Source organism: Rhea pennata, chromosome 2, assembly GCF_028389875.1.
Source record: "Rhea pennata isolate bPtePen1 chromosome 2, bPtePen1.pri, whole genome shotgun sequence".
Taxonomy (NCBI): domain Eukaryota; kingdom Metazoa; phylum Chordata; class Aves; order Rheiformes; family Rheidae; genus Rhea; species Rhea pennata.
In genome coordinates this window covers 164,218,394-164,235,938 of record NC_084664.1, presented here as the reverse complement: position 1 = coordinate 164,235,938, position 17,545 = coordinate 164,218,394, and the positions used below count along the sequence as shown (strand labels likewise).

At 56.3% G+C, this 17,545-nt stretch overlaps 1 protein-coding gene across 6 annotated transcripts; it reads left to right on the top strand.

The window, feature by feature from the left end:
• The first annotated feature begins 2,084 nt into the window (after positions 1-2,084).
• MAF1 (MAF1 homolog, negative regulator of RNA polymerase III) lies at positions 2,085-16,441 on the top strand. 6 transcript variants are annotated; one of them, XM_062570758.1, is made up of 10 exons: positions 2,085-2,385; positions 3,366-3,483; positions 4,234-4,299; positions 7,611-7,755; positions 10,696-10,824; positions 11,447-11,612; positions 12,421-12,542; positions 13,135-13,254; positions 13,852-13,971; positions 14,313-16,441. In XM_062570758.1, exons 4-10 carry the CDS (start codon positions 7,673-7,675, stop codon positions 14,332-14,334), a joined length of 762 nt encoding a protein of 253 aa, XP_062426742.1. In that variant the 5' UTR covers positions 2,085-2,385; positions 3,366-3,483; positions 4,234-4,299; positions 7,611-7,672; the 3' UTR covers positions 14,335-16,441. The 6 variants fall into 6 exon arrangements, with proteins under 6 accessions (XP_062426742.1, XP_062426743.1, XP_062426741.1 ...); XM_062570759.1 differs by lacking the exon at positions 3,366-3,483; XM_062570757.1 differs by lacking the exon at positions 4,234-4,299.
• The last annotated feature ends 1,104 nt before the right edge of the window (positions 16,442-17,545 follow it).

Sequence of the window (17,545 nt, the reverse complement as noted above, 5' to 3'; positions counted from 1 at the left end):
CCAGGAGGAGGCAGGCTTTGCAATGCCCCGTCCTTCGCGGTGCACCAGGAAGAGCCAGGCTTTGCAATGCCCCGTCCTTCGCGGTGCACCAGGAGGAGCCAGGCTTTGCAATGCCCCGTCCTTCGCGGTGCACCAGGAAGAGCCAGGCTTTGCAATATCCTGTCCTTCGTGGTGCACCAGGAAGAGCCAGGCTTTGCAATGCCCCATCCTTCGCGGTGCACCAGGAAGAGCCAGGCTTTGCAATGCCCCATCCTTCGCGGTGCACCAGGAAGAGCCAGGCTTTGCAATGCCCCATCCTTCGCGGTGCACCAGGAAGAGCCAGGCTTTGCAATGCCCCGTCCTTCGCGGTGCAGCAGGAGGAGCCGGGCTTTGCAATGCCCCGTCCTTTGCGGTGCACCAGGAAGAGCCGGGCTTTGCAATGCCCCGTCCTTCGCGGTGCACCAGGAGGAGGCAGGCTTTGCAATGCCCCGTCCTTCGTGGTGCAGCAGGAAGAGCCAGGCTTTGCAATGCCCCGTCCTTCGCGGTGCACCAGGAGGAGGCAGGCTTTGCAATGCCCCGTCCTTCGCGGTGCAGCAGGAGGAGCCAGGCTTTGCAATGCCCCGTCCTTCGCGGTGCACCAGGAGGAGCCAGGCTTTGCAATGCCCCGTCCTTCGTGGTGCACCAGGAGGAGCCAGGCTTTGCAATGCCCCGTCCTTCACGGTGCACCAGGAGGAGGCAGGCTTTGCAATGCCCCGTCCTTCGCGGTGCAGCAGGAGGAGCCAGGCTTTGCAATGCCCCGTCCTTCGCGGTGCACCAGGAAGAGCCAGGCTTTGCAATGCCCCGTCCTTCGCGGTGCACCAGGAGGAGCCAGGCTTTGCAATGCCCCATCCTTCGCGGTGCAGCAGGAAGAGCCAGGCTTTGCAATATCCTGTCCTTCGCGGTGCAGCAGGAAGAGCCAGGCTTTGCAATATCCTGTCCTTCGTGGTGCACCAGGAAGAGCCAGGCTTTGCAATGCCCCATCCTTCGCGGTGCACCAGGAAGAGCCAGGCTTTGCAATGCCCCATCCTTCGCGGTGCACCAGGAAGAGCCAGGCTTTGCAATATCCTGTCCTTCGTGGTGCAGCAGGAAGAGCCAGGCTTTGCAATGCCCCATCCTTCGTGGTGCAGCAGGAAGAGCCAGGCTTTGCAATGCCCCATCCTTCGCGGTGCACCAGGAAGAGCCAGGCTTTGCAATATCCTGTCCTTCGTGGTGCACCAGGAAGAGCCAGGCTTTGCAATGCCCCGTCCTTCACGGTGCACCAGGAAGAGCCAGGCTTTGCAATGCCCCGTCCTTCGCGGTGCACCAGGAAGAGCCAGGCTTTGCAATGCCCCATCCTTCGCGGTGCACCAGGAAGAGCCAGGCTTTGCAATGCCCCATCCTTCGCGGTGCACCAGGAAGAGCCAGGCTTTGCAATGCCCCATCCTTCGTGGTGCACCAGGAAGAGCCAGGCTTTGCAATGCCCCGTCCTTCACGGTGCACCAGGAAGAGCCAGGCTTTGCAATGCCCCATCCTTCGCGGTGCACCAGGAAGAGCCAGGCTTTGCAATGCCCCGTCCTTCACAGTGCACCAGGAAGAGCCAGGCTTTGCAATGCCCCGTCCTTCGCGGTGCACCAGGAAGAGCCAGGCTTTGCAATGCCCCGTCCTTCGCGGTGCACCAGGAGGAGGCAGGCTTTGCAATGCCCCGTCCTTCGCGGTGCAGCGGGAGGAGCCGGTCCCCGCGGGCAGCCCCTCTCTCGGTGCACCGGGCTCTCGGGGGGGGGGGAGCCGGCCCTGCCCCGGGGCCTGCAGTGCCCCCGCCAGGCCGGACGGGGGCGCCGCGCCCCCTTCCTGTGATTGACAGCCGCTCCCTGCGTCTTTGTCCCCGCCAGCCAATCAGGGCCCGGAGCGTCCCGGCCGGTGGGTGGGGCTAGGCGCTGTCCCCTCGGAGGGCGGGCACGGCGCTTCTGATTGACTTCCCCGTCCGCCAATGGGAGACGAGCTCGGCGGGGAGCGCCACGGCTCTCCTCCAATGGGGAGGAGGGAGCTGTCAGCAGCCGCTCGGGACGGCTGGGCCGCGGGCGGGGCTTTGCTGCTTGTTGTCGTCCGGTGTCTGAGGAAAGGGTCGCCCGCCCGCTCGCTCGCCTGCCCGCCCGCCCGCCCGGGGAAATCCAGGTCTCGACCAGCCGCTCGCTCCGTCCCGATTAGTCGGGGACATGTCGAGGTGGGCGGAGGCCCGGTGGGCCGGTGTGAGACGGCGGACGGCGGCCGAGGCACACGCGCCCTCCTCGAGCTTTCCCCGGCGAAGCTTCCCTTTACAAACGCCCCGGGACTGAAGGAGCTGTCACCGTGAGGACCCCCGCCGGGACCGAGTGCAGGAGACACGAGCAGGTCGGTTTCCGCTGCTCCCCCGCTCCGGAGTACCCGCGGACTACAGCTCCCAGGACGCCCCGCGGCAGCGCGCCGGGACGAGCCGCGGCCGCGCGGCGCAAGGCAGGCTGGGAGTTGTAGTGCTGGCGTGAGGGCGCAGGCCGCGGCCGGCTGCGGCGCGGAGGACGCCGGGAGGGGGTGCGTGCGGCATGCTGGGAAGCTGGAGGCCCCGGCGGGGCGGGGCGGGGCGGGGGCGGCCGCGCGTTTGCTTTGCCGCCGGGGGCGGAGGGCGCCGGGGGCCGCAGAGCCCGTCCGGGGGCTCGGGGGCGGAGGGCGCAGCGGGGAGCGGCAGGGGGGGGCGCTCCCGGGCAGAGCAGAACTTGCTAGAGTTCGCGTCTGCCGAGCTGCTCCTCAGGTTTCTCCCTCCCCGCGTTGTAGCGCTGCGGGCTGCTCGTCACCGGGGCTGGACTGGGCCTTGCTTCCGCCGGCTCCTGTGTGGGGCGGGTTTCCCTGGGTTCGCTCTTGCAGTCCTTGGTGGCCCTGGAGTGCGCCGTGACTCCTGTGATACCCGAAACCCTTTAGATCGTGCCTCTGCGTTTTCCGTTAACCCTGGTTTAAAATTAGATCAGTCCAGCTCTTTGGATGTCCTCTCTCCTCCCCTGTCCCGCTTCAATAATGTTTACAGGGTGCTAAATCATTTCAGCAGCAAGGTGCTAGTATGCCCCCTGCTCTGTTTATAATACGAACTAATGCAACCTTCTGTGTTATCTGCTATCCAAAGAGCCATATGTACTGCAGGAATGAGATTACAGTGCTCTGAACTAAATCCACCTTAAATATGCTTATCTTGTGGCTGACTTAGCAAAACACTTCAGCTGAAGTGTCAGTTTTGCTTTGGGTTCCCTTACTGGGACATGATTCAGGCAAAGAAGGAGACGGAGGTATTGTTTCAGCACCAGTGTTAAGATTAAGCCTCACATGTCCTGTGTTGAACTGCCCAGACACTCCAGTCACAAACCTTTTAGCGGAGCGTCTGTGCCTTCGCCCACCCTGCCCGCTGCAGACTCTGCTGCTCTCTCCCTCTGCTCGGAACAAGAAGAGTCGTCTCTCTCGGAACGGGTGGGTGTTGTGTCCTTTCTGCACCATGTGAAAATGTGGCTGAATACCTAATTTTACCTTTCCTGTTGTGAACTGTGGTGTCACGTACTGACTGCCGATCTCTGGGGACGCCCTGCCCCGCATTCCCTCAGCGAGAGAGTAGCTGTGTGCCTCTGCCATTCCTCGGCAGTGCTGCTGTGGTGGCTCCACGGCAGAGAGGAATGGATGCAGCTTTTATAATGCAGTGTTTCACTGTCGGTGCCACATTCGTTTCTTATCAGTGGGAATTGCAGAGATGTTCACCTCAGTGGTTGAGGCTCTAGCAGCCACCTTGTTTCCAATAGAGGACTTCTCTGTACTGCAGGACCGTCCCTAGCCAGTTATGCCAACATTGACTAGCTCTGTGTTGAACACGAACCGTAATTTCTTGAAGCCAGTTTCTTTAGAAAGTGCCAGATGAGCTGTTTCTTGTCAGGCTCCTGCTCATCCATAGAGGCAGATTTATCAAGTTTTGCCGTGAGAAAGAAGATTGTTCAAAAAGCATGGCTTCCAGTGCTCTTACACTGCTGGCTTCTGAGACTGCCCAGGGGATGGAGGGGTGCAGGTGGGGGGGCACCAGTACCACACAAACCTGGTTGTCAGCAGTAAAACCTACTATTTTGGTCGTAAGTGTTGTGTTATTGTTTCAGCAGTGACGGTTCAAGTTCAGAGCTCAAAGCTTTGGTTTCCCTCTCTGCAAGTGATAATAATGTCCTGTTCTTGCAACTGCAGCTTGTTAGAGAAAGCTTCAGAGAGGAGAACTCCTGCCTCCTGCTTCAGAGCCTCTCTGTCACCACGGTATGTTTGTAGCAATTTGTCACCTGGGCTGTCCTGTCAAGCGCTAAAGCAGGTCCTTCAGGCTTGGCCTTTGGCTCTAGTAAATGGGGGAGAGGACGAAGTAGAACCTCTTGGCTACGTCCTTTACGGCCTGTTACTTCTTCCCTCTTCTCAGTCTGTGTCCTGCCTCCTGCACTCCGCAGGGCTGAGCGGCTACCGCTTACGGAGGAAATGCACGTTTCGTGTAGAGCAGCTCATTTCTGCCTTGTTGAAAGCTGAGTTCTTTTGTATTTTTCTGAGCTTCTTGGCACTTCTTGAGATGAAAGAGTAACAGATAAGCAAAAGGTGCAGAGATCAGTATTTCTTGAAGTTTCAGCACATACATCTGATCTGATGATCCAAATGGCCTGGTATTGACTGATAAACACTGTACCTACACAGTTAGGTCTGAGGCATAATCCGTTAAACTTACTGTCTAGGTGTTGACTCGTCTGTCTGTGTATTGATGCAAAATCTCTCCATAGTTTTCTGAGATGAACTAAATCAACATGCCTTGAAAATCCTTTCCATGACATCACCACTTTAGATCCCTGCTGCAAAAGTCCTGTGCTGTACAACTCTTCCAAAATAGCAGTTCAGAGCTTTGTATAGATCTCTTCAGACTCTCATGCTTACCTGAAGGCAAAAAAGTCCATATCCCATGAAATTCCTCTTGTCTGTGAAGCAATCTGTTGTCTTTCAGCATTAGAAGCAGAGTTGGCTTTTGCTCGTTTAGGGCTTATGTTAGTGTTCTAATTTTGGTCATTGGCAAGTCTTCTGGTATGGTCAGAAGACAGCTGGCACCTCATCCTATGTTCTCTTTCCAAGCAGTTTGCAGCTTGACTGCCCCATCCCTCCGACGTGTGCTGGAGCAAGCTGCAGGAAACTGCTGCTAGCTTTGCATTTCGCAGTGTCCGTGTTCTTACTCTGGTGATACCAACCTTGTATAACATTATGAGCAGAGCACAGCATGCGGTTTTTGTGTAGCTCTTGTTGGCTCTGCTTTTAGGTATCTCTCTGTAGAGCAGGGTGGGTGGGGGACAGGTTTTCATGTCCAGAGGCATCTGTAGGATCACAATTTCAGAGGAACGTCTATTGCATAAGCAACGTGATTAGTCTGAATTATTGTTTTGTTATGCATGCTCAAGTGTGCCTGATGCCTTTGAATCAAGTAGAAACCTGTTCCAGAGTGCTGGCATGCATGCCTCCATGTGAGGGACTTACAGGAGGGAAGACATTCTTAGGGAGTGAGGATCCTATGGCCTGAGGTTCCATTTCCTGCTTATGGTCCTTGCCTTGTGTCTTGTGGGTTGGCATTTAATTCCTTGGTATGACTGCTTTCCCTCTTTTGTTTTCCCAAGGCTCTTCCTGAACTTGTTGCTCTCTCATTTCACCCACAGCTGTTTGAGAGGAAAAAAGAAGGGCCAATGTGGAGATTGCTGATCTTCCCTGGTGTGGAAGACTTTCCCATGCCAGAGGATTGACGGGCTAAACGTTTGTACTTTAATAAGCTGAAAGACACTAGAGACCTACACACACACCAAAAAAAAAAAAAAAAGTTTCAGGATAGTGAGAATTTGCTTTGTGGCCTGACTTGGGTTGTTCATCTGCGTGCAGGGAATTTCCCATTTAGAGGGATATTAGTTGCTACAACAGCCAGTGTGTATGCTGTCTAGGGTTCTGCTAAGCCATGTATGCTTACAGGAGTGTCTGAGCAGAGGTTTGCTGTTTCTTCCCCAGGTACAGTACACGCGCTCTTCCTCAGCGGTTCAGCTGAGGCTATTCTGTTTAGTAGGCTGGGGTTGCGCTGAGTGCTGAAGCCGCCTCTCAGACATGGTGTTCCCTTTAGGTGTCACTTTGGCTTGTACACCGTCTGTGTTTTAGTCGCCTCGGGCAGCGTCAGGGTAAGAACATCCAGCACCCTGCAATCCTCTGCGTAGAGCCAGGCAGCGTGGCGGTGCCGGTGAGACATTGCAGGGGGTGGTGGGTGGTTCTGAGTGCATGCTTGGGTCTCCCACGCTGCTACTTGATTGCTCCTACTCCCTCCTGTCTAGAGCCCAGGACTCAGCCCGGGCTTGGTGGCTCTGTCTACATCCCTTGGGCTCTGAGTCAACATCCTCCATGATATCATGGACACATAGTGTCCCCTTCACGCATGTAGATCTGAAACCGAAGGACCAGGAGTCTTTTTCTCCTCTCTGTCCTGGTGCCCAGAGTAAGGGTGTGGATATATCTTCTCTGGGAGGCCTGTAAGGGGACACTGTTTCCAGAGAGCCCTGGCATGTGCTTCCCTGCTTGTTTACAAATTCTCCTGTTACAGTCCCAGGGTTGTGCAAGAGGCCCTGAGCTGGGGAGGGAGCAAAGGCTCTGTGCTGGGCTCTCTGGAGAAAGTCCTCGGTCCTCCTTAAAATCCATCAGGCAGCTCCATCAGCCCCTAGAGCAAGCCTGAGAGAGGTGCTTCATCCCCAGGGGTGACACTGCCCTGCGTGGAAATAGTGGGTGAGGCCTGCACGCCTCCGCCGGGCTGGGGGTCTGCCTGGCAGCTGTGCCGACTGGGAGCCAAGCCTCTCTCCACCCCCTCTCCTCCCGTTAACCAGTTTGACTGTTGATCCTGGATTTTTTTGGAGGCCCTGAGAGGCCGCATGAAAGAGCAGCTCCCTGAGCAGAAGCTGGGACTGCCAGAATCCTGCTCCATCGGAGGAGACAGCTTGCAGTGCTTGGCAGGAGTGTTTGCTCCCAGCCCACAGTGGAACAAGTGCCATGCACTCTTCCAGCCCACTGCTTCAAGGGAAAACAATCTGGCTAAAAAAGGCCAGTGACCTTCAGAACTAAGAAGGGGAACTTGGAAACTCCCTGTCAGAATGTACCACTTCAGCAGTTGCAAAAGAAATGAGTAGTCACTGGTGTAAATGGAGTGGGCATGACCCCCTAGATGCGGTGGGTGCAGGGAACACTGCGGATCAGCTTGTTCTTAGTCATGTAGCGGAGCTGACAGGGCGTAGGTGCGGGGATAACAGCAGCGTGCGTGATCAGAGCCACCAGGGAGGTGCAGGTGCCCATCTGGATAGGAGTTGTCATAGCAACATAAAGCCTGTAGCCCTCTTTTCCCTGCTTGGAAAAGGTGTTTGTTTCCTGACTTCTACACTGTCCTGCCTTTGTGCTGGTTTCTGATCCTTGCCAGGCTGGACAAACTGCAGCCTTGCTGTTCCTCATGGGGTTTAGTGCTTCCATCTCTCTTTCTCCTGGTATAAGAATCTAAGAGTCTTTTTTTTTCTGCCTTTTTTTTTTGATAGGACATACAAACTCTGCAGCAGCTGTTGCACAGTGAATTGCTCCAGAGCCAGAAGCAAAGACAATGAAGCTGTTGGAGAACTCAAGTTTTGAAGCAATAAACTCCCAGCTAACTGTGGAGACTGGAGATGCTCACATCATTGGCCGGTGAGTACTATCAGATACCTGTTTTCTGTGTGGGAAGCAAGCCTGCTTTCTCATGCCTCTCCCGTGTCTGAGAAAATACTTTAAAAGGAGTTGCAGTCTGACAGTCAGCTGTAAATCTCCCCTCTTTTCCCAGAGTAGATGGAAGATTGCTGTTGGCATGAATACGTAAAGCTAGATGGGCCCAGCTCTGGACCAGGAATTCCCGTGATTTTTTGCTCTTATTCCTAGTTGCCATTTCCTTCTGGGGATAGTGAAGGCAGGCTGAGAACCAATCCAACGCTCTTTGCAAGAATTTTCTAGGTCCAGGACAGCTACACAGAAAATTAGGCGAGATGGCAAGCTAGGTCACTTGTGTTTGGTGATGGGGGAAGTGTACCTGTGTCACATCAGGAGTCAGAGGAAGGGCTGCGCTTCGTCTGTTGTCCTTCCCAGACTCTGGTCTCGTGCAGTTAGTCCCGTGGTAGTCCCACCACGATGGTGGCTGCACAGCTGTCGCTGGACAAGACGTGGGCCAGTCAGGCCAGGCCCCTTCTGTCTCTGTTGTGGGGCTAGGACCGGCGGCAGGTGCTGCATTCAGGTATGGGGTGTGACAGGACAAGGCACAGGAGACATCAACGGTCCCAGTCTTCTTTGTGGGCAAAGAGGAAACACACCGTGCGTATAAAGGCAAGAATGTATTGTTAGTGTAGCTGAAGTCTTGGCAATCTAATTCAAGAATCATCATTAGTCCAGATCTAATTATTACAAAGAAAGAATAGTAATACAGTTGAATACTTTTATACAGAAGAGTATAATAGTAAGAGCACAATTACAATTGTGACAGACACTCACACACACTTCTTAGTTTCTGTCCCTTTATCCTGAGCTTCATCCTTCCACTGCTCCTCTAGATCTTAAAATCGGTAGCTTCAGAGAGCTGGAGAAAGTAGTGCAGTGAGTTGTCAGCATCTGGGGTCTTTTGCCTGGAGGAATGTGATGTTCATGTTGGTGGTTTCTTCTTCGTCACTCTAAGATCTATCTGGGGTCACTTCTATATGTGTGTTAACATGTTTTTACACCCTTGCTCTTCCTTTTGTTGGTCAGCGGCTCCATGTTGCAGCTGAATTTGTGCTATATGGTGCCTTTTGCATATGTTAGGTACTATTTTTTTTCATTCTGCTGTTCCTAAAACCTGTTTTGTCTGGCTCCACGTCTGCGTTTCCTTAACTGACCATTGATGAGCTGTGAGGTCTCCAGTGCCAAGTTTGTGCCCCATCTCTTATCATCCCATACCTCTACTTCTCTATGCTGCATCCTGTCTCCACTTCTCAAGGCCTCTGTTGTCATACCAAACCTGTATTTCTCTACACTGCATCATTACGTTAAGACTTGCAAATGTCTCATTCTACATAGAAAAACTGGGTTCTACTGCTATCTATCCAAAACTATGGTTACACCGTACAAAAGCGAAAGTGTAAGAGATCAGCCATAGATACCTGGTTAGTTAGAGAAATTGCTGTCACAGCTAAATCAAGTAAAAGAAAGTTTCAGGCAGGTCAAGAAAAGTTCAGTCAGAACAAGCCTTATAAGCCTCAGTCCTGAGGCCTTGCAAACTCAGTGCAACGCTTACGGCCTCTTACTAGCAGTGGCAATACTGTGTTACTGGGCTGTGTGTTACAGAAGCCGTGGTGATGTGGTGTCTGAGGCTGCGGGTCATGCGCTAGCCTACAGACTTTCCTTCTGAGGATGGATATAGTTTGGCAAACTGGATAGTTTCTGTTTGCTTAGGAGCGATCCAGGCACTCTAATGAATTAATTACACTTCCAGGCCCACTTCTGTCTGCAGTTGCTATTCCTTTACATTGGTCATTTTAATGCTGTTTCCAAGAGATTGTTTGTTTCAGCATTAAGCGATGCTCTCCTCTTGAAGAAGAGGTTTGGGAACCCCTGGATTCTTGTCCCCCTTCTCACACTGCTGGATCAGTGGTTTTGGAAAGCCTCTTTCCGAAGGCTTTGGTCTTCCCAACTCTTGAACAAAGGAGACTCCTGCCAACTTTGTAGCAGCCTCCCAGGTGCTGTGGAAAGGACCGATGTTGGAATGATTTCTTCTTACCCAAGCAACTCCAGCTACTTGAAAACCTGAAGGAAACTTTCTGTTTGAAGCTTGTATTTAGTTGTGAATGTGATGTCTGAGCAGACGTTCAGTTGCCTGGCAGTCTGTGAGTCTGTCTTGCCCTCTAGCCTCTGTCAAGCTGACATCAACTGGGATCAGTAAAGCCAATTTCCTTGTGTTGGGGGAGTAAAATGTGCTTTTTGTACAATTTCCATTCCTGAGTTGGAGCTGGACAATGTTACATACAAGTTCTCTGGAAGAGCTTTTAAACTAGTTTTGACAGGGTCCTTCTGGCTGCTGTGCTCTTGGTCACATGTGAAATGATGCTCAGTAAAGGGAGCTAACAGCCTTGTCAACTGAGGGGGCAATGAGAACTTTCTCCTGAGCAGGCTGTGACAGAGTTGGTTCTGTGCCAGCTATGGACCCATTTCTGATATGGGAGGGTATGTGAGGAAGGTAGATTGCACCCTGGGAATTTGTAGGAATGGCTCTAATATGCTCCTGGAAGAGCAGTTCAACTTGACCAATCTCTTCTGTTCTTGCTTGAGGTAAACACATGTATTTCCACACATATACAAATAAAGGAATTTCTGGCACCACTGGTTGCCCTGGGCTCAGCCAAGACCACATGGTGTGGAGAAGGTTGCTCCTGGGGCCTGGTGAATCCTTTGGCTGTGCTAGCCACTCTTCTGTGGCCCATCTTCAGACCTTAGTGCTCCCCTGCCTTGTCTGAGTTACCAACATCACAGCTTTGGGCCAAGACCTTTCAGGTGCTGCTAGCCTCATCCTGATGTTGCTGGGCCTGGTGCTTGGCCTCATCTCATGCATGGTGCTGTGTGTCTCCACAGGATTGAAAGTTACTCGTGCAAGATGGCTGGTGATGACAAACACATGTTCAAGCAGTTCTGCCAGGAGGGCCAGCCGCATGTCCTGGAGGCTCTGTCGCCTCCTCAGACCACAGGGATCAGCCCCAGCAGGTATGGTGGACTGGAGTACTGGGAAGTCCTGGGAGTATTTGCTGTGCTACACCGAAGACAACGGTGTGTTCGTGGGCAAGGGTTCAGGTTTCATTGAGGGAATGGCCTGCACTCCCCACACTGGCAGCTGGCCTCATTTCTGTGTTTGGCCCTGGCCTGGCTGGTGTGCTTGTCCTCTTGGAGCCTCCCTGATGGAGCTGATACACAGTGTCCTGGGACTTGTGCTCTCCCAAGGCTGCCTTTCGGATGGGTGCTATGCCAAGGCTGTGCAGTGTTGCAAAGTTACCACAGCTGGCCCAAAGCAGAGAGACTCAGTTGGCCGTTGGTGCACACGTGTTGGTTGCCCCCGGTTAAAGCAATTTAGCTGGGACTATCTTGCAAAGACAGCCAAACCCATGTATTGGGATGCTTCTGCCCCTGCCCTGGGGTGGCACTGGCCTCTGACAAGGTCTTCAGCAAGGGCTTTGTCTGCTGCTTTTTGTGCAAGTCACCTAGCTTAATCAAGCAAGGCCCAGCGGGATGCTGTGCTGGATGTGGTCAGTTCAGTCTGCCTGTGCTGCTCTCCGGTGTGGGTGTCCGCTGGTGTGGCTCACATGGATAACATTGCCATTCCGTGTCTTAGGCTCAGTAAGAGTCAGAGTGGTGATGAAGAGGGACCCCTGAGTGACAAGTGTAGTCGCAAGACCCTCTTCTATCTGATTGCAACGCTCAACGAGTCCTTCCGCCCAGACTATGACTTCAGTGCTGCCAAGAGCCATGAGTTCAGCCGGGAGCCGAGCCTCAACTGGGTATGTGATCGTGCCAGAGCGAATCCTGCCAGCCACGGGGTGTGGTGCCTGTGGGCTCCTTGCTGAAAGGCTGCTGTGCTACATGGCTGTGTCCTGGAAGAGAATGAAGCAGGGATCTGCCAGCTTTGAGTGGTGAAGGAGGTGTCTGCCTCTCCAGGGAAGCCCACTGTGGTCCTGGATAATCATTCCCAGGATATTCCTTGCTCCCTGCTTCCACCAGTGTCAGCCTTAGGATGGCACATTACTCATCCTTTGTTGGAAGAGGTTTGTGGGGCTCTCATACTGCATCTTTTCCAACAGCTACCTTGGAGTGTCCTCCTGTCCAGTGTTAGGACACCCGAGTTCTTTCGCTGAAAAGCTGGCAGCTGTAGTGAAGGCTGTGCTGTGCTTGCCGTGTTCTTCTCTTCTTCAGAAAAACCTTTTACGAGCAGGAATTTTCATGACAGCTGGCCGCTGTTTCCAGGGCAGTTAGTCTGAAGAAGGAAAAGTGAGGGGGAAGCATTGGTCTTACATGTCATTCTTGCAGAGGACAAATTAGGAAAAGGTTGAAAACTTGCATTAGAGAAGACTTTTTAGAATGTTTTGTTACAACTTTCCACACTTTGGAAACAGGCTTCTGGCAGAATGCTGTGATCTTGTGTTCCTGCCTGCCTTCAGATATGCCCACTTGGAAGAGGGACCTGTTGCTGCAGGGGAGTGGAGTGGAGCTGGAGTGGAGTGTGGGCAAGAGGCTTTTCAAGGGGAGGTGGGAAGGAGGACAGGCAGCAGTTCCTCTGCTCCTTTCACATGCCGTGCTTGGTCTCTTTAGGTGGTGAATGCTGTCAACTGCAGCCTCTTCTCTGCAGTTCGTGAAGATTTCAATGCCCTGAAGCCACACCTGTGGGATGCTGTGGATGAAGAGATTTGTCTCTCAGAGTGTGACATCTACAGGTAATGGGACAAGCACTCACCCCCAGGGCCTGAATCCTCCCCCCCCCCCCCCCGGCTTTCCTGCGTGCTATGGGCTGCAGAGAAACGTTATTTCTCAAGGCCAGGTTGCATTTTGGTGTGCCTAGCTGTGTATGTGAGGACCATGCTGCTGGAGCTGGCAGGATGTCCCTTTGTGAGAGTTTGCTATCTTCTTGCTCTGTGATCACGGAAAAGGAACTGCCTTTCGCCCATCATCGTCTTCCCACACAGAACTTCCACGCCCTACCAGTCTGCACTCTAGGCAGCCAAGTGCTCTGTGTTGTACCTCATCCTCCTTCCAGAAAGTGCCTGGGGTGGCAGGGTGATTCCTGCTGCCCACGCAGTGCTACTCTCTGCCTTGTCAGCCCTTCGCCCTGTGCACTACCTGGACATAATGGTGCCCACCTCTTTTCTGTGTTCTGCCCACCCACCCTGCCCTGAGGTGGCTCTGAACTTACCCATTTTCCCCCTTCGCATCCTCCAAGTGATGCACGCAGCTGGGGTGAGAACGGTGGTTGAGTCTGAGAGTAGAGTCTGGTGCAGCATTTCTCATGTCCTCCACTTGGTGTTGCAGCTACAATCCAGACCTGGATTCAGACCCCTTTGGAGAGGATGGCAGCCTCTGGTCCTTCAACTACTTCTTCTACAACAAGAGGCTGAAGAGGATTGTCTTTTTTACCTGTCGTTCCATCAGGTCAGGCCACATGACATCTGTGAAGTCACCCTAAAAGAATTGCGTTACCTGTTTGCAAGCCGCGTCCCTGCAGGGGAGGAACCTCTCCGGCCCCTGCCGGCCCCCGAGCTGGAACATAGTAGACACATGATTGGGAACTGCCCTCCCGTCTCTGCCCAGTTGCCCCAGCACTGTTGCTTGCACATCTGGTTGGCCAGGGAGAGCAGAGCAGGGGAACACAGCTCGGCCAGAGCCTGGTTCCCTCTGTCTTTCCAAGATGTACAGCACCGCTTTAGACTGAAGAACAAGCTGACCAGGAGCCGTGGTCTGGATCCAGGGCATGGGCAGCCCTTCGCCTGGCACCAGGCCGCTGCTCTCCAACAGGCCCGGGCGCCGTGGGGCACACACGGGGGGCAGTGACCTGTCGGAGGGCACTGCCAGCAGCCAGCCTCTCCTGCCCATGGGCTCGATTCGGATGCAGAGATCCTGCTCAGAGCAGCAGGACTCCGACAGGGACTTAAGCCCACTGGACAGTTGAGTGGGGATTTTCCCTGTGGACACACCATCACAGTGGGGCACCAGCTGGGCGCTTACATTATGCTGCCCTTTTTTCTCCAGTGGGTACACATACACACGCTCAGAAGCTGGAAATGAGCTGGATATGGAGCTTGGTGAAGAGGACGTAGAGGAGAACAGGGATGCCTGTGACAACGAAAGCGGCAGCATAGAGGAGGACAGGTGTGTGAGCTCCGCGCGCCGTGGCTCGCGTCGTGTCGACCGTGGGCTCGTCCAGGGCACCTGCTCCGCCTGGGGAGGTGGGAGCGGTGCTCCCAGCTCGCGCGGGTGCTGGGGGTAGAGGGCCCCAGCCTGCCGGACCAGAGGTTTCTGCTCCTGCGCTCTGAGAGCGTGACTTGGAGCTCGGCGGGGCTGAGCAGCTCTTGCACAGAAGCAGTCCTGCTGCTCCCCGGGCATCCGGGCACCCAGCTCTGCACCCCACTCAGGCAGTCAGGTCCTGTTTCGCCCCCTCTTTCTGGCTCGGAGCAGCTGCAGAGCAGTAACGCTTGTGTGCTTCATTACAGGTTGCAAGTTATTTGCATGTGAGTTTCCAGAGCTGCTCCAAGATGCCTCATGACCCTGCTGAATCACCTTCCTGCCTGTGTCCCGAGGATGAGGCAGCCCTGAGCTCCCTGAACTGCCCCTGCCTAGCAGCTGTAGCATTGCTGTACTCGTACATACACTGGAGTACCCCAGGCATCTTGGAGCACAACGTACTGAAAGCAGCTGCGGCTTCCTGGCTGAAGACACGTCCTCTAGCTCTAGGTGCTGCCAGCAAACGTCCCCTCCTCCGGGACGCTCTCCATGTGCTGCCGTCCGCGGCTGCTGGGACTCTGGCTGGACAGCTGTGTAGGAGCTCCGAGAAGCTTTGCTGCACTTTATCGCTGATCTTATTGGCTGCACTGACCTGCAAACTCCTCGTGGCTCTGAAGCAGGGCTGGATTTTCCTCAAGCACTTTTCTTTACTGGTTGTGACATAGCAAACTCCGTCCATCCATAGCACCAGCAGCAGCAAGGGGTGCAGGGAGAGCCCTTGCTATGCCTCTGCCTGGACCTCCTCCTCAAGAAGTGTTGTTGAACTCCCCGTGAACTGTCTGTAGCCTGTTCCCTGGAGAAGTGTCCATTTGTTTCAAATAGGTTTGCTTTGTTCCTGCCTGCCTGTGGTGATTTTCTCTGGTGTGTTTTTTTTTAACTTTATTTTTTTAATTTTTTTTCTTTTTGTATCTTCCCTGGGGGTATCAGCTTCCTGCACTGGTCCTGAGCAATTCCTGTGGTCAAACAGGTCCCAAGATGCAACCCCTGTGGGTAAAAGCTGGATTGTTTATTTCATTCTCGAGCTTTCATGTTTTTTAAACCACAGACAACTTTTGACAAAGCCAGAGAGGGGCTGGAGCACAGCGACGGTGCAGGTCGGCGTGCCGGGCAGCGGCTGCAGTGCTGGGATCCTGCTCAACCCAGGCCTAGGGCTGCAGAGTTTATTTTTGTATTCTGGGTGAGCTGGGACTCGTGGCGGGAGCTGCATGCTGCCGGCTCGGACTCACACTCTGGTTTAGTCACATCTTCCCCCTCATTTCCTCCCTCCTCCTCACCCAGCCTCTGCAAGAGGCAAGTCCCCCTCTCCGCCCAGGCTCCCGGTGTTTCGCAGGGCCAAGTGTTCCCTCCTCCTCCCTTACGGCAGGTGCCAGGTCGGGGCAGTGAGAGCCCAGCCGGCTCCAGAGCGGCTGGGACGCGTATGAACCAGAGAGCAGAGGTAGCGGCGTGGGGGGGCAGGTGCTGCCAGGCTCCCTGCGGGGCTGCCCGGGGCTCCCTGGCCCCAGGGGGGAGAGCCCTGCCCGGGGCACGGCCGGCTCCTGGCCGCCAGTGCGGCCCCTTCCCCCTGGCGTGAGACCCTCTCCCTTCCCGGGGGCTGCGGGGCCGGGGCCGCGCTGGGAGCTGAGCTGTGCCTGCCCGCCGAGGCTGGCCGGGAAGGCAGAGCTCGCGGAGGCGAGCGGCACCGGGGCGAGGAGCCTCCGGCTGCGCCGGCAGGGTCGCGGGGTGCAGGCGCCGGTTCACCTTCCCTGCTCCTTCCTCTCCTAGTAACTTTTCGAAGCTTGTTTCTAAGTTGGAGTTTGTTTCCTTGTCCTTAAGGATGAGTTTGAGCCTCAGCTCCCCGGGGCGGGGTTCGCCGTCGGCTCCTGGCCGTGTCCTACCTGGCTCTCCCACCGTAGCTCGGGACAGAAAAGGGGCAGGAGCCCAGGGGCTGGCAGGGGGAGGGACCCGCTCTGAGGGCGGCAGTGCAGCGGGAACCCTGCGTCTGCCGGCTCCCGCTGCCGTGGGCTCAGCCCGCGCAGGCCCGGAGCCCGCGGCGCTGCCGAGCGCGGCGTGGGGCTGGGGAGGGCTGGGCGCCCTGGGAGCGGGGCCCGGCCCGCAGGCTGCAGGGTAGCACGGGGGGACGAGGTCTCTCTCACCTTCCTCTTCCCTGGCCCAGGCTCCCAGGCCCCGGCACGGCCGCTGCCGGGGGTGGGAGCAGGTTTTGGCCCTGTCCCGTCCCTTCCGTCCTTCATCCCTCTACTTGCGTGCTGCTGTGGCTGGCTTCATGGTTTAACTCCCCGTCATGGAAATTTGACTTTACTGCATAGCAATGTATCATTACACCAATAAAGTTTTTCTGTGAGGAGCTGCCCCTTCCTTTAGGGGTTCCTAGTTGCCGGGAGCTGGGCTGGCTGCAGGGGCCTGGGAGAACGGGCAGCGGCCGGGCCCGGGCCGTGGGCGCGCGGTATCTGCTGGGGAAAGGGCTGCACGGCGGCCGCGCGCGTTGGGTGAAGCCCGGCAGGAGGCACCGCCCGGCGGGGCCGGTCCTGGTGTGCGGGGCCGAGCAGCTCTGGGGGCTCCCTCATCCCAACGTTTTTACTGGGAGGGTGACGGGGCACCGGAGCGGGTTGTGGAGTCTCCGTGCTTGGAGATGGTCGAGAGCTGCTCGGACGCGATGCGGGGCGATGTGCGTAGGCTGAGCCGGGGGCTGGACCAGGCGATCCGCAGAGATCCTTCCGGCCTCGAGCGTCCCCTGGTGCTGCGGCCACCCGAGGGCTGGGGGAGCTGAGCAGGGCCTCGGGGGCACCGAGCCCGGGGGCCCCTGTGCTGCCCCGCCGGCCCCCCCGGGCCGCGCCACGGCCCTAAACAGAACCGTCCCCCGGCAACCTGCACCGTGGCGGCTCCGCGGCCGGCTGGTACCGAGGGACAGCAGGGACGAGGGGCTGGCGCGGGGCGCGCCGCGCAGGCCGGGGCCCCCATCCCGGGAGCCCAGAGGTGATGCCGTGTCCCGGGTCCCCTCGCGATGGCCCGGAGCCAGCCGTGCCCGCCGCGGGGAGGCGGCTGCTGCCGGGGGATGCCGGGGCGCCGTCCCGGGCAGGGGGGCGCGTGGGGCTCCCGCCACCTTCCAACCCGGAGCTGATCCCGCATCCAGCGCCCGTGGGGGGTGGCTGCCGGGCCCGCACCTGGCTGGCGATGAAGAGGAGCAGCAGGAGGCTGTGAAGGAGGAAGAGGAGGCAGCCGGGGAGGAAGCCGAGCAGCAGGAGCCCGCGCAGATGGAGGAGGCAGCAGCGCCGCGGAGGAAAGCCCCCCAGCTCTGGGCCTTGCTGCGGGACAACCTGGCCGAGGCGGTGGATCGGGTACGCGGCGGGACGGCGCGCGCGGCGCCGGGGCCGCTCTGCCCCGGTGCGCTGGGGCCGGGGCCGGGGCCGGGGCCGGGGCGAGGCAGCGACGGGGCCGCCCCTGTGCT